Here is an 18,863-nt window from a genome sequence, read left to right as displayed (position 1 = left end):
TCGGCGCTTCCCATTGGTCGGCGCGCGTCGAGCGGTCGCAGCAAACCGCACCGCGATTCGTCTGCTCGCGCACGTGACCAATGGCGGCCTCTCCCGCGCGTTCCCGAAAAAGCGGTCTGACGCACTTCCGGTATTGGGAAGGGGGCGGGGTCTCTGTGGGGGGCGGGGTCTCTGTGAGGGGGCGTGGTCTCTGTGAGGGGGCGTGGTCTCTCTCTGCCGGTGTCGCCAGGACCCTCCTCGCTGCGTCTCGCCCAGCGTCACCTTCGCTCTCCGCCGCCGCCACCGCAGCCGCCGCCGCCGTCACCATCGCCATGGGCTCCCGGGCCTCGTCCCTCCTGCGCGACGAGGAGATCGAGGAGATCAAGAAGGAGACGGGGTGTGAGTAGCGCCGCGCTGCGAGAAGGGGACCCGCGCCGGGCCTATAATCCGCGATCGGGGAGCGGGGATCTACGGAGGGGAGGGGGGCAGCGAGAGCGATGACCGGAGAGGAGTCCGCGGCACGGAGTCTGTGAGGCAGAGACGGGCTCTGGCCCCAGGGCTGGAGTGAGTTGTTGATCTCTCGTCTCTCGTGAGCTTGGGGTCAAACTCGTCAATGTTAGAAGCTTCGTGTGTGTAAGAGTACCCTTCTTACAGCGGTGAAGGCTCGTCGCGACTCAACGGGAAGCGCCGTGAGGCAGCAGCAGCAGCAGCCCGCGATTAGCGGTCCTCGTCGTCTTGACCCCGAAGCGCCGTGAGGCACGAGAGACCTCCGCCTGGCGTTTGACCTGTGAGTGGGGTCAAGTTCGCCTGGTCACCACCACCACGGGGACATAGAGAGTGCAGCACAACTCCCTTCGCAGCTGCTCCATCTGTGGCTGCACTGGTCGCTTGGTGTCATCCTGGGGGCATGGCACGCGACTGACACGGCCGTGTGGCTGGCGCACTGCCACTGGGCCGCATTGGCCCTCATCCAGCAACGAATTGGCAGAGGGCTTTAATACACGGGGCAGCTTCGTGTGTGTGTAGCATGGGGCACACGGGACAGCTTCGTGTGTGTGTAGCATGGGGCACACACGGGGCAGCTTCGTGTGTGTGTAGCATGGGGCACACACGGGACAGCTTCGTGTGTGTAGCATGGGGCACTCACGGGGCAGCTACGTGTGTCTGTAGCATGGGGCACTCACGGGACAGCTTCGTGTGTGTAGCATGGGGCACACACAGGACAGCTTCGTGTGTCTGTAGCATGGGGCACTCACGGGACAGCTTCGTGTGTCTGTAGCATGGGGCACACACAGGACAGCTTCGTGTGTCTGTAGCATGGGGCACACACGGGGCAGCTACGTGTGTGTGTAGCATGGGGCACACACGGGACAGCTTCGTGTGTGTGTAGCATGGGGCACACACAGGACAGCTTCGTGTGTCTGTAGCATGGGGCACTCACGGGGCAGCTACGTGTGTGTGTAGCATGGGGCACACACGGGACAGCTTCGTGTGTGTGTAGCATGGGACACTCACGGGGCAGCTACGTGTCTGTAGCATGGGGCAGTCACGGGCAGCTACGTGTGTGTGTAGCATGGGGCAGTCACGGGCAGCTTCGTGTGTCTGTAGCATGGGGCACTCACGGGGCAGCTTCGTGTGTGTGTAGCATGGGGCACTCACGGGACAGCTTCGTGTGTGTAGCATGGGGCACTCACGGGACAGCTTCGTGTGTGTAGCATGGGGCACACACAGGACAGCTTCGTGTGTCTGTAGCATGGGGCACTCACGGGACAGCTTCGTGTGTCTGTAGCATGGGGCACACACAGGACAGCTTCGTGTGTCTGTAGCATGGGGCACACATGGGGCAGCTACGTGTGTGTGTAGCATGGGGCACACACGGGACAGCTTCGTGTGTGTGTAGCATGGGGCACACACAGGACAGCTTCGTGTGTCTGTAGCATGGGGCACTCACGGGGCAGCTACGTGTGTGTGTAGCATGGGGCACACACGGGACAGCTTCGTGTGTGTGTAGCATGGGGCACTCACGGGGCAGCTACGTGTCTGTAGCATGGGGCAGTCACTGGCAGCTACGTGTGTGTGTAGCATGGGGCAGTCACGGGCAGCTACGTGTGTCTGTAGCATGGGGCACTCACGGGGCAGCTACGTGTGTCTGTAGCATGGGGCACTCACGGGGCAGCTACGTGTCTGTAGCATAGGGCAGTCACGGGCAGCTTCGTGTGTGTGTAGCATGGGGCAGTCACGGGCAGCTTCGTGTGTCTGTAGCATGGGGCAGGCACTTCTCGGCCCTCTCCATTCTAATACACGATTCTGCCATGGCATATTCTCATGTAAAAAATCTCTATTCATGAGATGTGTTAAGATAGGAATCTTGAATGACAGATTCTCATGTTAAACATTTCCATTGAACTGAATGTGATTTTAAACTGGGAATCTGCCATAGAAGAATCGTGGTTCCTGTATGAATTATCTAGACTGGAATTGTGGGAATGGAATAGGGTTCCTGCAGGAACTGCTGCTTTGTGTGCATGCAGTCGGCTTGCCCCGATAGCCCTACTGTAATGCCCTGTAGGGCAGGATCGTGATAAACAAAATTGAGAAAACAGTAAGTTGCCATGTACAGGTAGGAGTGTGGTTAATAGGAGACTCGGACGATCGGGTCCCGGGTTAGGGACACTCCACTGTGTGTAACGGGAGTACAGCGCGGAAGACAGCACGAACATCTCACGGCACTGCTATGAATGGACCGACGTTTGCGCCATCTTCACACGTGGCAAGTTAGCAATGCATCGATGCAGTGGAAATGGATAAGTTACTGTTTAGGCACATTGTATGCACGTTGTATGCACGTTGTATGCACGTTGTATGCACATGCAATCGAAACGTCGTATTCTATTATTTAATTTAATTTATTATTTTATCTTTAGACGTGACTTAACCGAAAGAACCAAATACTAATTCCTGCAGTCACGAAAGTTCTAAAATTAAGATTGTATGCACATTGTATGCACGTTGTATGCACGTTGTATGCACGTTGTATGCACGTTGTATGCACGTTGTATGCAAATGAAAACGCGGTGGCGCTGCGATTCTTGCACCCCGCAATGTACTGGACCACCTGAGTTTGATTCCCAGCCACGGCTAACATTGTTGTCGAGTGATATCTTAACCAGTCCGAAGTCTCTCCTTCACCAACCCACATTGACCAGCGTGGTTCAGTATGGTCAAACAACCCATGTGACTGACAAGATGTGGGGAGGCCTTCCAGAAGTGGCTTGACAAAAGGGCCATAAATGTTATTTCATATGCTTACATTACAATTAAGTCACTGGAGCTAACAACTTTAACAGTGAAATATAAAATATGAGAAACAATACAAATGCGATGGTAAATAGACGAAATAATCTCTTAATTGCATCGCAACCCCAATCGTGACAATCCCATCAAAATCGACAGTGGGTAAATTATAACATAAATATTGCTTTGCTATTGGACAGTCTTTACTTGGCCCAACAACAGAAGCGAATTCATGTGAAGATATGAAGCCAGAGGGAGTGTTGCCTTTTTATTATGCGTAAGCCTCTACATGATTAATCAATCCCTCTTGCGTGCAGGGTCACTACGCCTGCAGCCCCTTCGAGAACAGCAGTCGGGCTCCGCTCATCCGTTCACCTCTGCTCCTCAATTAGCGCCGAAGCGAGGCCAGAGAGCCCGTCGACAGCAGTGATATTTCACATCTCGTTGTGAGCTTTAACAAGTGTGGAATGCATTCCAAAAATATCCACTGACAAAAAATACCGAAATGCTTTGGAAAGTTTCCTTTTGCAAAAGAAAGTACTGTAAGTTTCAATCAATGCTGAGTGTTCAATCAGTGTCAAAGACTGCACCTGCAAAGGCAGGGCTGATGCAACCTAAATGGGGCAGAGCTCCTGGTGGCACTGTGTGTTTGTCTGGCGTTATCTGTAGGTTCAGCAGGTGATGTTGGTTCATTGAGGAATGCTCATTGTAAAAAAACTTGTTTGTGCAGATTTAATTGGGTTTTTTTGTGTGAAAACATTTAACAAAGGAGCAAAGGTTTGCAAAGTCTTCTTGGGAGAATAGTACCATGGGTACACAGTGTGACTGCATTGTAGTTTGACGTTAGCATATATAGGTAAGGTGATAATGTATGTTATGGTGCCAAAAGCACAAGTTGCGAAATTAAAACATGATTAACTGCCAAATGTTCAGTGCTTAATGCCTATTTTGCAGCTGCTATTGCAGATTTATTTCCCTCTAGACCAAAGTCTAATCTCTTTATTATTGTTATTATCACGCTATTTACTTGGGAAAGCTTCACCTTGGCTCGAGTCTCTTTTTCAGGAGGGTCCTGCCACGCAACGTTTCTTAAATCCTTTCACCTTTGCACACCTGGCAGTATAAATGTATACACCAGCATAAAAAAGTAGGCCCAATACCTTCTGGAGTGGCTCTCTTGAGCTCCCTCTAGTGGAGGCCCTTTCTCCAGCAGGACTGCCCCTTTACCCATCGTTATTATTACTACTAAACATTGCCCACTCTTGAATCTGTCCCCTTAAGTGAACGTGGGGCACGACTTGATTGCGTGGAGTCGAATGTGTCTCTCTGTCTCTCTGGCCCAGAATGTGCCTCTGGCCCAAGAATGTGTCACTGCCCCAGAATGTGTTACTGGGCCAGAATGTTCCTCTGCCCCAGAATGTGTCACTGGGCCAGAATGTGTCACTGGCCCAGAATGTGGTGTCCGGGTGTGGGCGTTGTGTCCACACGCGGGCGCTAAGTCGGGAGGATGATGAGCTGATGGAAATTTATTGGCTGTGCGAGATGTGGAGCAGTGACGACTGCAACCCAATTCCCAGCGCTTTAGCGGGTAGGTAGATTAGCCAGTTTGATGAGAGTGACGCAGAACATCTGGGACACCGTGTTCGCTGCCTCACTCTTTCTCTCTTTCCAACACGTAACTGTGACTCGCACTTCTGCATGTCCCATAACTCTTGAGTGAGACAGCGTCCGTCAACGAGTGTTTTTAATTAGAATCACTCGTGCAAACTGCATTTCATACTGTTGCACAATCCGAAAAACACAGAAGTGTATAATGAGTGATCATACTTGTTGGAGAAAATCTGAGAACTGGGAGAAAACCCCACGCATGCTAGGGGGCAACAGTTTTCCCATTCAGAAGGAATAAATGTAACCCGCACTTTGCTGTCCTTCCGTCTCTGAAGAAGCCAGGGTATGGCACCTCGATGCCCACGGGAAGGGAGTTTCACATAGTTGAGCGACTCATCAACCCTCGCCTCCACAGTGTTGGATTACAGGTGTGCGTAGCCACTCCCGCCCGGCTACGCATAACTACTTTGACCTTTCTCTCTCCCACAGTCCATAGTGACAATACGATGAGCTCTACGGTCTACACTAGCTGCTGATGCGTCTCCATTACTCGCTGCCTCCGATCCCAGTGACTCATGGGGGAAGGGGGAGCTGAGTAGCGCCCGGGGCTGTGGGATGGGGGGGGTCTATAAGGCTCACAAGAGGGGAGGGGCCGAGGGTGATTCAATGAAATTAACCCCCCTTCCCCTGCCCCCGTGAGTCATGAGAAGCCCCGGAACGAGAAGCAGGGAGGATGGGGGGGAGGCAATGGATGGGTAGATGAGTTGGCAGAGGCTCGAGTGACGCGGGAGTGTCTCTTGGGCCCCTCTTCTATTCTGAGGCCTCTTGTTGCTGCCATCCTCAAGGGAACCCAGCAATGGGTGAGGGTACAGCACTGGTCAGGAGATCTTTGGAACCATGCAAACAAAGCCTCGGGTCTCGCTTCTATCCCTCCATGGTATCCACAACAGCACTTTAGTGACCTCGGCCTCTTGACATTAAACACACGAACCACGCGAATGATGCTACGAGATTTCCGTAATTACCTGCTTGGTCGTACATTTTGAATATATTTTTCCTTCAGGTTGTTACAAACTTGGATCAAACAGCCCAGCGCATCCAACCCGTGTTTGTGGCTACAATACAAGATATAGGATACCTAAGTTCCTAATCCTATTTACCTGTAATTCTAATAGATGAGAGAGATGCTGGGGCTTATAACCTGTGAAAGTAATTTATTTGCCTGAGAACCTTAAATCGATCCAGGAGTTGTCACATTTTAATTGGGGGCCGAACTCCAAAATACATCTTAAGAAACAATAGAGGTTAAATTGCCATTTCTCCTCCATTGTTTCCTGACCACAGACGTTTTAATAGTACAACTAATAGCCTTTCAATATTTAGCTTGCAATGTTCCTTTATGCACACGACCATTCCGCAGTTTAGATTAAATTGCAGAGACATTTTAACCGCAAGCGGTGCAGGAGTGCAGCCGGTCAGTCCATTCACAATCTGCCACCATTTGTCTTGGAGTGTCCCATTACTAACGGACATGAGTAACATAATGCTATCGTCTCGTCATGTGTCAGGAGTATAATGCCTTGGGCTCGGACCTGTCAGTATCCAGGTGCATTTAACAATGATCCTTTCACCTCACGTTCTGGATTATTCTCTCACCTATCGCTTGCAGTCATTCATCGTTGGGGAATTGCGTGGTGGCGGTTTAGTGTCATTGTTTGCGTGGTGCCAGGGCGTTGGTGCTAAGTAGTTGTTGGTTACAGACACCTATGGGACAGGGTCAAATGACGATTGTAATTCAATTGACGCTACGTTGAGGTAACTTCAAATGTATTTGTGCTGGACCGGTCCAGGTTAATATAACACCTCGTTCAGAGCGAGCCCAATTTTGCGTAACAATTTTTATTGGAAATAATAATTGTGAAAATATTTACTCTCATATCATTTAAAAAGCCTACAAATATTTCTTATGATAGTTGCAGTCCCTTGCCAATCGACTGCTGGTTGAATATCCCCTCGCGCTGTGTTGCTTATGGGCGGTCCTTCAACTGTACTTCACCACGCTGGTCAGTGTGGGTTGATGAATTGGCGGGGTGGGGGGCCGGGACTGGTTCAGATATTACTCACGACTGATGTGAGTTGTGGCTGGGATGCGAACTCGGGTCATTGGGTTCATAGCAGCGCAGTGGGCGAATCGCCGTGCCACCAATCCACTCAACAAGGAATCATTTGGGTGTTTTTGTATAAACGATGAGCGTACTATGGTTAAGACCTCGGTCAGCACACCGTGGCAACCGGCGGCAGGAATGTCTAGGGATAAACTCACGACCTGAACCATGCATGCACCCTGAACACACTGAGCTCTAACTTTTAGACGAACACTCTAAGCCAGCACTATCACGTTGCTAGGGCCCGGCACTGTGCGGTCAATCCCATGGAAGCCCTAGCCAAAGGTGACAGTGGTGCCTCGGCACGTGGCCTGCAATCCAGTTCTGTGGAGGCAGCGTGGGCTGTGGATCACACAGATGTTACCAAATTCCCATTCCTGTGGGCATCAAGAAACACCCTGGAGAAGGCACCATGAGAAGGCGGTACAGCAAGTGCAGACTAATACCATCTGTTCCTTCTCTATGGCAGAGTATTCTGATTAACGGAATGTGTGCGTGTTTGTGTTCATGCATGTGTATGGGCGTGTGTGTGTGTGCCCTTTGGTCTGCATCAGTTTCCCACAGCCAGATCACGCGCCTTTACAGCCGCTTCACGAGCCTGGACAAGGGAGAGAACGGCACGCTGAGGTACGCCCCGGGAAAGCTCACCGGCCTGGCCCTCATTCAGCCCGAATTCACTGTACATCGATTCACTAATTCAAGTGGATTCCCATGTCCACGATACTTGTGTCACATTGCGCATGCGAGAATCGGTAATTTATTATGTGTGCAAATTATATGCTCAAGCTACATTTTGGCTCAATGAGCGAATAAGACTTTACCCAAGCGACATAAAAAACAAGGAGTAATAAAACAGGACAAGCGTTGTGATTTCAGTGGGATTGATTACACCCTCAATCATGATGCTGTATCGTGGTGGGTTGGGCGAACTGTTACATGCACGGTCAAACACCAGTGGGCTTCGCCAGGACATTGTTCTTATGATATACAGCCCTTTGTCAATCCACCGCTAGGTGAAGGCTTCTTTAATTGTTGTGGGGATTGTTTGACCATACTTCACGCTGGTCTGTGCGGGTTGGTTAAGGTGGACGGTGGCGGAGGGGGGGTGGGTAGGACAGGTTTAGATGTTTCTCGTCAGTTAATGGAGGTTGCCAGCAATCGAACTCGGGTTTGGCAGGTTCATAGTGCCCTGGTCAAACCGCTGCGCCCACGTTCCCCGAGACAATGGCAGCCACGAGAAACATGGGAGCATGGTGGGGGGGGGGACGCAACGGGGGTGGTGGCACAGTGAAGTCGCAGCGAGTCCCGGCATGAGACGACTCGTGTACGTCCAGGACCCTGCACTGTGCCACTACTGGGAAGGCACGCGGTTATTGCCGACACACCGCAATTATTTTAGCAACGGATCTTCTGCTGTGTGCGGTTTCTAACCTGGGTTGTGGCTTCATACATAAATGCCCAAAGGATTAGGCAGGAAATGAGATGGGAAGACGTCATGCCATGGCTCGCAATCATCGCAGGGCAATCGCTCTTTACCACTCCCATCATGGCCTCACTGTTGCCAGTGGGTGGCAAGGAATGCGTGGGATTTGTTGCTGCACGATTGCCTATTTTGACAGCTTTGGAAAACACCGCCACGTTGCTGCCCATGTATTGACATGGGATATGGATGTTTTTGCATTTTTTTATAAAACAATATTTACACATTTTATTAGTAATAATAGTTTTAATAAATGGTGCAATGTCACCATCATTACTGAAAAGTGTTAATTATAATCTGAATAGAGCTCGCATAGCTGCCTGGCAAACCTGAGCAAGCATGCTGCTCCACACCGGAGTGAACACACGGCTGAGAGTTATAAAGCACCGTTGTGCTGCAATATGAATATTAGATTAAATAAACCTTTTCTCACCTCTCCTCAGAGCATCTTTCTCTCATCCCTGAGACGAGTGTGTGCCAGCAGATTTCGTTTAAATGAGCAAGCAAACCAGTTTCACCCTCAAGGGTCTCATTAGCAGATTCAGGCTTGTGAAACAAACCCTGAGACACCCCAGCGGTATTGGTTTCACGAGCCTGATTGTTGACGATGATCGATGGTCACCGATGGATGGGTCGCTCGCTCGAAGTCGGAGAGAGGGGGGAAGCGGACACTGTGCGGCTTTTGCTAAAGAGGGCATGCTGCTAGACACGAGGTACGCAGCAGGCGACCATTGCAGCCTTGGTCGTCATCATCATTGGCAGCCTTTATCCACTGCTGGATGGAGGTATCTCCAAGCCGTCGGCTATCTCTCGCGGTCCCACGATGTGACGTTCCTTCTCAACTTCTGGTTCCATCGCTGGAGCCTCGCATGGGTCGAGGGCGGAACCTGTGGAGCTTTCCTTTGCTCCCTTTTGGCCGTGGCTTGGCCTTGCTCATAGGTTCCTAAGCGACTCGGTACAACAAAACTAATCCTGTGCTTTGGCAGATTTGCTCATTGAATCTACAAAAACATAAATGTGTATAAATAACAACTAATTCTAAAGAAACATTTATGTTACGTAACACCAAAGTGAAGGCCATGCTGGCGTTTGAGAGCGGTTTCACATTTTCTTTCTGTGCCTCTGCCTGTGCAGCCGCGAGGATTTCCAGCGCATTCCGGAGTTGGCCATCAACCCGCTGGGAGACCGCATCATCAACGCGTTCTTCCCCGAGGGGTGCGTCCACCTCACGCTCGCCCAGCCCACACTTTCCCAGCCCCCACACACCCGCAGCTCACACTCGTGCAGCCCGCACACACCCCCAGCTCACACTCGCCCGGGTCACACACTCGCCCAGCTCGCTCACACCCCCAGCGCACACACCCCCAGCTCACACTCGCCCGGCACACACCTACGCAGCCCGCACACACCCCCAGTGCACACTCGCCCGGGTCACACACTCGCCCAGCTCGCTCACACCCCCAGCGCACACTCGCCCGGCACACACCTACGCAGCCCGCACACACCCGCAGCTAACACTCGCCCGGGTCACACACTCGCCCAGCTCGCTCACCCAGCCCGCACACACCCCCAGCTCACACTCGCCCGGCACACACCTACGCAGCCCACACACACCCGCAGCTCACGTGCGTGTGTGTGTGTATGTGCGTGTTTGTGGCAGGGAGGACCAAGTGAATTTCCGTGGGTTCATGCGCACCCTTGCTCATTTCCGGCCGGTGGACACTGTCAAGGAGAAAGATCCGAACGCCCCCGCAGCCCTCAACAGCCGCGCGAGCAAACTCAAGTGTAGGGTCTCCTCGCACCCGAGCAGGGAGCCACGGCACCGTGCGCCGTCACTACCGCACGTGCACGCACACACGAACACACGAACACACGCACATGCATACACGCGCACACACAGGCACACACAGGCACACACAGGCACACACGCACACACGCACACATGCACACACGCACACACGCACACACGCACACATGCACACATGCACACAGGCACACAGGCACGCCACTCGCTCATCGGTATGCACGCAAGCACTTGTACAGTTTAGCATCATGTTAAAAAGAATAATAATGACATTTATATATCACTTTTCAACAAGGATCTCAAAGCGCTGTACAAGACACAGCAGCAGCAGACACTCAGCATAAAAATAATATAAATACATGTAAAAAATAATTTACTAAATTGAATAAAAATGTAATAAGCATTGTTACATTGCTTCGTCTGGTCCAAGTCTTGCAGTGAAGACTTTGCGGTGGAAATGTTATAATGAAATAATCTACAGCCCTTTGTCCATACATGAGTGTGCCCCAACCACTCTGCCGCCACTCCCCTAATAATAACATTCATCATTTAGCCACAAAATTCTCACCTACACAACTATGTTTGGTTTTGCGCATAGCTGGGCATGGTGGCTCATCCCTGGACCCCAGCTCCAAAGATTTAATCGTTGGCTGTGACCCTTGCTGAGCTGCGACGTCGCCAGAAGGTGGCAAAACATAAAATGGCATTAACCAAAAATCCCAGTGTAGGATGCTGCTGAAATAGGCTTGATGTATATTCAGTGAGGCTGTCATAGGGCAAGTAAAGTAAGTGTATGAGTTTTATTCACGTTTAAGAACATAGTTTTTGAACTGTGACACATGCCTGAGAGTACACAATGGACCGGCATATCCCTGCCATACAGAAGCATTCACGTGCCTCTGTCCTCACGTGTGTCCCCACTGTCCATGTCGCTGCAGTCGCCTTCCGGCTCTATGACCTTGACAAGGATGAGAAGATTTCGCGAGACGAGCTCCTACAGGTGAGGCCCAGCACTGATCACGCTCCACTGTGTGTGTGTGACTTACCATGACCACACTGCTGTGTGTGTGTGTGACTTACCATGACCACACTGTGTGTGTGTGTGTGTGACTTACCATGACCACACTGCTGTGTGTGTGTGTGACTTACCATGACCACACTGCTGTGTGTGACTTACCATGACCACACTGTGTGTGTGTGTGTGACTTACCATGACAACACTGCTGTGTGTGTGACTTACCATGACCACACTGTGTGTGTGTGTGTGAGACTTACCATGACCACACTGCTGTGTGTGACTTACCATGACCACACTGTGTGTGTGTGTGTGTGACTTACCATGACCACACTGCTGTGTGTGACTTACCATGACCACACTGTGTGTGTGTGTGACTTACCATGACAACACTGCTGTGTGTGTGTGTGACTTACCATGACCACACTGCTGTGTGTGTGTGTGACTTACCATGACCACACTGCTGTGTGTGACTTACCATGACCACACTGTGTGTGTGTGTGTGACTTACCATGACCACACTGCTGTGTGTGACTTACCATGACCACACTGTGTGTGTGTGACTTACCATGACAACACTGCTGTGTGTGACTTACCATGACCACACTGTGTGTGTGTGTGACTTACCATGACCACACTGCTGTGTGTGACTTACCATGACCACACTGTGTGTGTGTGTGTGTGACTTACCATGACAACACTGCTGTGTGTGACTTACCATGACCACACTGTGTGTGTGTGTGTGACTTACCATGACCACACTGCTGTGTGTGACTTACCATGACCACACTGTGTGTGTGTGTGTGACTTACCATGACCACACTGCGTGTGTGTGTGAATTACCATGACCACACTGCTGTGTGTGCGAGTCACCATGTGTCATCATTACCACACTCCACTTTGTGTGTATCACCGTGTGTCACCATGACCACCCTACACTCTTCCTTCATTGCGCTACGAGGATGGCGCGAATACCACGTGTTAAGCGATGATTGTAACGATCACCTGTGTGTGTGCGTGGCGACTTGCTCCCCGTGCTCGTGGCCCCATGTGCAGGTGCTGCGCATGATGGTGGGCGTGAACATCTCCGACGAGCAGCTGGGCAGCATCGCCGACCGCACCATCCAGGAGGCCGATCAGGACGGAGACAACGCCATCTCCTTCACAGAATTCCAGAAGGTGCCTTGGGGCCGTAGCCACTTAGAAGCCCACGGTACCGCTGGGGAACGAGCAGGCGTGGCCCTAACGTCGACCCACTGCTGGGTGAGGGCCTCCGCATGCCGTGCGGGTCCTGGGGGTTATTTCTCCATACTTTACCACGCTGGTCAGAGCGGGTCAGTGAAGACGGGGAGCGTAGAAATACAGTACAGGAATGGAGTTTCTCGCGCTGCACTCTGCCGCCCACCAAGTAGCCACTCGGCGTGTAACAACTGGTTGTGCGCTTTGTGTTGTGGTCAGCCAGTGATAAGTGGACGTGCAAGATTGTAGTAAGAGCATTTTTACTGATTCTGAGTGTGTGTGTGGAGGCCGTGAACGTATCATGCGGTAGCATAAATAGTTGAATTCAGCATCGGCTGTCTTGATGAAAGTCGGCACGAATCGCCAACGTCCCTGGCCGACTCCCAACTTCTGACAGGCTTTGACAAAGCGCAACCACCTCAGTGGGAGAGGAGAGAGTCAGAGTGCGTTGCTCGTCTCAGGGGTTTTTAGCACGTGGGAAGAGCCGTGACTCAAAGCCCACTGTGTCCCCTCAATATGTGCCTCCTGCTTGAAAACAAGCCCATCGGCCTTCTGGATTTTGTGTTGGCAGAGGGAGTCTGTGCTGATTTGTCACTCGACCACTGGCCAAACAAGCAGATAATAATAATAGGGGGTTGGTATATGTATGCATGTATGTTGAACTTCTTTTCGCACTCTACGTAGCCAACCGGGCTAATCGGAGGTGCGGGGGAAGGACAACAGACTAAACATACGTATCTATCAAGTATTATAAGAAATTGTCTTGTCACAGTCACCTCGTGGTAGCTCTGAGTGGCTCGGCTTGTGATTACGATCTGCGGCCGCTGCATTGGGGTGGCGCAGACGAGGCGGAGGCAGTGACCCCACCCGTGTGGATTGACCCCGGCGTCCCGCTCTGCTGCTGCCGCTGCCAGGTGCTGGAGAAAGTGGACGTGGAGCAGAAGATGAGCATCCGCTTCCTCAACTGAGCATCGCGGGGGAGGCAGACGGCTCCCTCCCTCCCGGGCGGTGGGCAAGCCGGCACCCCCCCCCCCACTCCCACAGTGCACCTCCTCCTGCACCGCCCTGTAGCCACCACTGGCGTAGCTGACAACCGCTATGAATTGATTTGAGCATTCTCTGCTGTTGTGATCGGTGCAAAATAAGGGAAACACCGACTGCGAGCCTGACAAAGAAACTGCCATCTTAATGTTCATCCAATCTCAGAGCCTCAGGCGCTCTTTAAGATTATCGGGGTTCTGTGATCATGCCTGTGCTCTCTTTCACATCCCTCATGAGCATGCAAGGCAAATCGGAGCAAGCTTCCGAGTTTGAGACAGGCTTCAGAATTTGCTCTTTTTTGACTTTTGCAGGCTAGCAGCTACGCATTGGTTAAGTGACGTAGCCATCGGTATCATAGGTCGTGCTTGGTGGACCGGTGCTGGGCGTTGAGGAAGCTTTGCCTCAATCCATGCACAGTCTGTTGTGTTGCCAGACAGATGTCTGCAGGCCTCTGCTGTACAATCATATGACCTGACACCCACTGCAGGCCTTGCAATTAAACTTGCATTGGTCACGTCCGCGGAAAGTGCCGATCGATTCGGCATATCGCCCCGTGTGTGGGCAGAGCCACACAGCCACATGTCCCGATGTGCATTGCAGTGTTGAGTTGCTTAATCCTTGGTGCGTTATTTTATATGGCTGTGTTGCAGTGGTTATTACTGTTCTTACCTTCAGTATGTTCTTGTGCTGTGAGTGTACTTGTGTGCAAGCACCCTGCGTGCTTGTCTTTGTCGCGTGAAGCAGTGGGGTAGTGGTTAACTCCCAGCCCCACGGTTACTCGCCAGGTGCGGCGCTGCCAGTAGGCCCGCTCGTGTGCGAGTGTCACAACTTGGGGAGCGAGGGCCTGCCGATGTGGTGCCAGCTTCGCCGCCCCACCGCGTGCCGGCCTCGGCCTTGGGGCTCTGTGGAGAACGCTGACTGCCCTGTCTGTGCGTCTGCCCACTCGCCAAACCACTGGGAGTTTCGCCCTGAACGAAGGAAGCCAATGCTCCCACAGTAATCCGTGTATTTTTTCAAACACAGATATCATGTAAACATGTGATGGATGCATTTTTAAAAATGCGCTGTTTATTCAACCATTTTTCCACAAGCATTTTGAGAGTGTTCTGTTATTGGGTGCATTGCTGTTGCAAGTATTGTATTAAATGTTCTGTTTATTTCAATCGTGGAACGTTTTGAGAGACCATCGCGAATCCATTTGTTCGCGATAGTCCGGATTGGAAGGGTGAGCGATAACGAGCGTTGAATTGCGTAAGGAAATGCAGAGCGCCGTTGAGGAACGTGGAGTCACGGCTGCATTGTCCCCAGTAGCCCCGCCACTCTCTACCCAGTGGCAGGGCAAAGAGGAAGCCGTGAGAGCTCCTCGCTACCAAGTCACGGTCGTTTTGTTTGCCACCGTGAATTCCATTGTGGTAAAAGTGAAGCATGATGTTTTTAAATGGATCCCAAAAATGAACAGTGTTCTGTTGACAAGTGCCTTTGCGCATTGGTGTGAGACCTAACGGCATCTTATTGGTCGTCTTCTGATGCACATTGACATCCATAAGAATGCAATTCCAAGAGAGTGTTTGAATTGCTGATCTCGTGTTCGGGACTATGCGTCCACAGATTGTTTTGAATCGGTTTCCGTGTTTCAATGTGCACACATTTATGAGACTGGTTTAAGGTGGTCACTGGTTCACTTTGTGACATATAGCATTTTGTCAGACGTGCAGTGTGATTTAAATGTTTACGTGATGTCTTGTAAAGGCAAAGTTTATTTACGTCTATTGTAATGTCAGTGTTGGCCGTGCACTTGTTATGCCCTCTCCGGGATGATCCTTATCGTGAGCGGCGGCGCTCGGCTGCAGGTTGAGGAAGCAATCCGCCTTGGGTTTTCATTCTCGGGTGATAACATGTGCAGGTGAACCCACCGAGAGACTGGGATGTGCTGGCAGTGGCTTCATCGTCGGCGCTTTCTCTAGCAGATGGGGCGCACGCAGCCCACACAGAACTGGTCAGCTGAGAGCCCAGTGATCACTTAGTCCACCTGGACGTGTCACTCGAGACTGGAAAACCCGACACGGACTGTGTTGCCTCCTGAACCCGGAGCACCGAGCCACCGCTGCTCGTCGTGCTCACTGGCTGTGCGTCCCATCGACTGCGATGTAGCGCTGATTGTCAGTGTCTGATTGTGTTCGGTATGTACCGTCGCGTGTAGCAACACTGTCTACCAATGCCACTTGCACACATTTCTTGTTGATATTCGCGCTTCTCCTGTGAGGACACGCGTCCGCACGTGACGGAGCAGTGCCAACGTAGGTTCACCCTCGTCCGTGATGATGACGTGCTTCACGCAATCACCTGAACGAGCGCTATCCCTGCGTTACAGCCGCAGGAGTAATAACGTGATAACTTGCAACGCTCTGTCAATCTTCTTGCTTTCTGGATGTGGGCATTTCCGTGCCGTGTCAAACCGGGTTTTTTTACCATACTTCACCACACTGGTAAAGTCGGGTTAATGACGGGGAGGGGGTGCAAAACCAATTAAGATATCATTGATGTTAGCCATGGCCAGAAATCGAACTCAGGTCATTGGGTGCATGGTGCAGTGCGCGAACCACTGGGCCACCACTCCCCACATAAATTACGTGGTCGTAACGTCAGCTGAACGGCGTGGGCGATAGCTGCTGTATTAGAGCGGCCGGGCCGCTGAGGGCACCGATGCTGCGTGTGCCGTACCCTGTGCCAAAGCCCCTGTGATTGGCATGGCCTCCACCCAATCACCAAGTGACATTTTTATGTAAACATTTCAGGGGTTACCGTAACACGTGGATTTTTTTCAGCCAGTGTGATTCATAGTTGATTTTAATGTTAAGCCACGTGATGATCTGACTCTTGACTTCCTGGACTATTACTCTTTGTCCTCATGATGCTGGACGTCGTTTAAATATAAACCTCGTATCTTCTTATCGCTAAATTTATTAAGAGCTGAAATGGTACTCGTTTGGTCACTAAACGCTTGTCCACATCACGATATGTCTGGCTGTGTCGGGTGGTCGATGGTCCCTCATGGCACCAAAAAATCTCCTGTATTAGTATTCATCGTTTGAAGGATTTTCCACGGGAAGGATACCGAGCGACGTGTTTACTTCATCGACAGTGGCGGTGAAGTAGTATCGACTCGGGTGGTTTCCACAGCGTGACGGGCCACTGCTGTCATGAGAGATCCTGGAATAGAAATTTAAATTTACAAAGGCGCTGTCATCACTCTCTGGATTTGCTATAATTCGCTAAAACAATAATAGTGGCATTTATTTATTCAGGAAATCCTGGGTTTTAAAACTATACGACATAATTCAACAGTGGTGACCAAACATCATACTAATTCATGGTACTTGGTTTAATTTCTGCCAAGGAAAGATTAAAGTGACATTGAGACAGATTTGCACCGCACCAACCAGGACAACGCTTGGTGAAACAGGCGATCGCTGTGGTAGAGAAGCAGCAGTGACGGCTGGAAGGAAGGTGCAGTGTCTTGCTTCAATCGCAGCAGCAGTAGCAGCACGTGGATCACATCCACGGGGAGACCAGCAGCGTCAGCAGATCACCTGATGTGTGCGTGGTGCCGCGAGTGAATACCGGGCCAGTGGAAGCGGCTCAATTGGATTTAAATTCACAGCTGTAAAAAAAAGCCCACAGAAATCTATATAATAAAAAATACATAGTTTCATAATTTATGACAAGTGTGTAAATAAAAGTGTCCTGTATATGCAATGCAGTGTGAGCGTCAGTGTACAAACACGCGGCGTGGTGGGGGGCGCAGCCTGACGTATCGCCAGTGCTGCGATCACACCCGCGTTATCATCACACCCGCGTTATCACACCCACGTTATCATCACACCCGCGTTATCATCACACCCGCGTTATCATCAGACCCACGTTATCATCACACCCACGTTATCATCACACCCACGTTATCATCACACCCGCGTTATCATCACACCCGCGTTATCATCACACCTGTATTATACCCAGATTTGACGTAAGCTTCAAACAGCACACGAATGTGTAAACCCCACACGGCCTCTGTGCATTCCGCAAAAACCATCAGCAGTTCCTGAAGAAGTGCATTGTGGCCCACTTTTCAGGCCACCACCAAGCCACTTCTGAGCAAATTCAACGAATCGCTGTTGTCAGTCCATGTCACATTTCCCCACTTTCTCATGGTGGACTCAGAAATGAGGACCACAGTGCACTTCAGGAACTGTTGATGGTTTTTGCCCAATGCACAAAGGCTGGGTGTTTATTTTTCACACGTGTGTGTTGCCGTCTGAAACTCGTGGCTCGTCTGCTATGGTCGGGATGTATCCTTGACAGATTAGTTTGGTATCGCAACCATCGATTGCCGAGTGGATGTACTTCACCGCTCTGATGTGCATTTTGAGTTGTTATTTTTACTTTTTCAATGCACATTTCCGATTGTGCCAATGGTGCGATGTCGTGAGCTGAGGAATCAATTCGGAACTCTCACAGAGCACAGCGCGCCCGCGTATCGAAGAAAGGGCCCGCGGAGCAGTCCCTGCCAGGCACGACTCTGGCGCTGTGCACAGCAGGGGGCGCATTGCACTCGAGATCCGCCGCCAGATTGTTTTGCGCATGACGATCACATCGATCGTTTTAATTATTTTCAGAGCCGGAATCCAGCAGTCAAGCGCCAAACCAAATGCGATATTGTGTGTGCAGTCACTGGTTACCTGGGCTGAGAACAGAAGGTCACCACGCTTGAGAACAGTTGAAGCACGGGCAGCTGCCGAGATTCGCACTCGGGCTCTCAGCCGTAGCGGCCCAGCAGCGCCCCGACCTCTTGAGCCACCCGGCCACCGCGTTGCATTTTAAGTTTGATGGGAAACTGACTCCTGCACTAATGGGCACCACGTGTCACAAGGGCTTGGTTTTAGGTGCATTACTTTCCATGATCAAAGTCAAGAGGTCACCACGGTCAATGCCATTCATAAACCCCTGCGTCGTCATCGGCTTCCTTCTCCCGACGGCTCCGATCGCCACAGATACCGGCAGGGGAGGAGTAGCTACCAGCAGCTTGTTATTAAGAGAGAATGTGGCGTGCAGCAACCTCGCCGCTTTCAGCCGCTCCTATCGGGCCACGGACTGTCATCTCCCCACGAATGAGTGGCGACACCTGGCTCAGCGAGCCACCCACCCATCGCCTCTTCGTTCGGAGCGAGTGTTTGGAGATCA

General features: G+C 51.3%; 1 protein-coding gene across 1 annotated transcript; it reads left to right on the top strand.

The window, feature by feature from the left end:
* The first annotated feature begins 181 nt into the window (after window positions 1–181).
* CHP1 (calcineurin like EF-hand protein 1) lies at window positions 182–17,354 on the top strand. The gene is made up of 7 exons (XM_078871751.1): window positions 182–378; window positions 7,601–7,673; window positions 9,661–9,741; window positions 10,187–10,311; window positions 11,269–11,330; window positions 12,402–12,524; window positions 13,499–17,354. The coding sequence occupies exons 1-7, from the start codon at window positions 312–314 to the stop codon at window positions 13,550–13,552; spliced, it is 585 nt and encodes a 194-aa protein (XP_078727877.1). The 5' UTR covers window positions 182–311; the 3' UTR covers window positions 13,553–17,354.
* The last annotated feature ends 1,509 nt before the right edge of the window (window positions 17,355–18,863 follow it).

This window comes from Lampetra fluviatilis, chromosome 33 (genome assembly GCF_964198595.1).
Source record: "Lampetra fluviatilis chromosome 33, kcLamFluv1.1, whole genome shotgun sequence".
Taxonomy (NCBI): domain Eukaryota; kingdom Metazoa; phylum Chordata; class Hyperoartia; order Petromyzontiformes; family Petromyzontidae; genus Lampetra; species Lampetra fluviatilis.
Note: the sequence above shows the minus strand (reverse complement) of the source record. Positions and strands in the feature narration are given on the sequence as shown.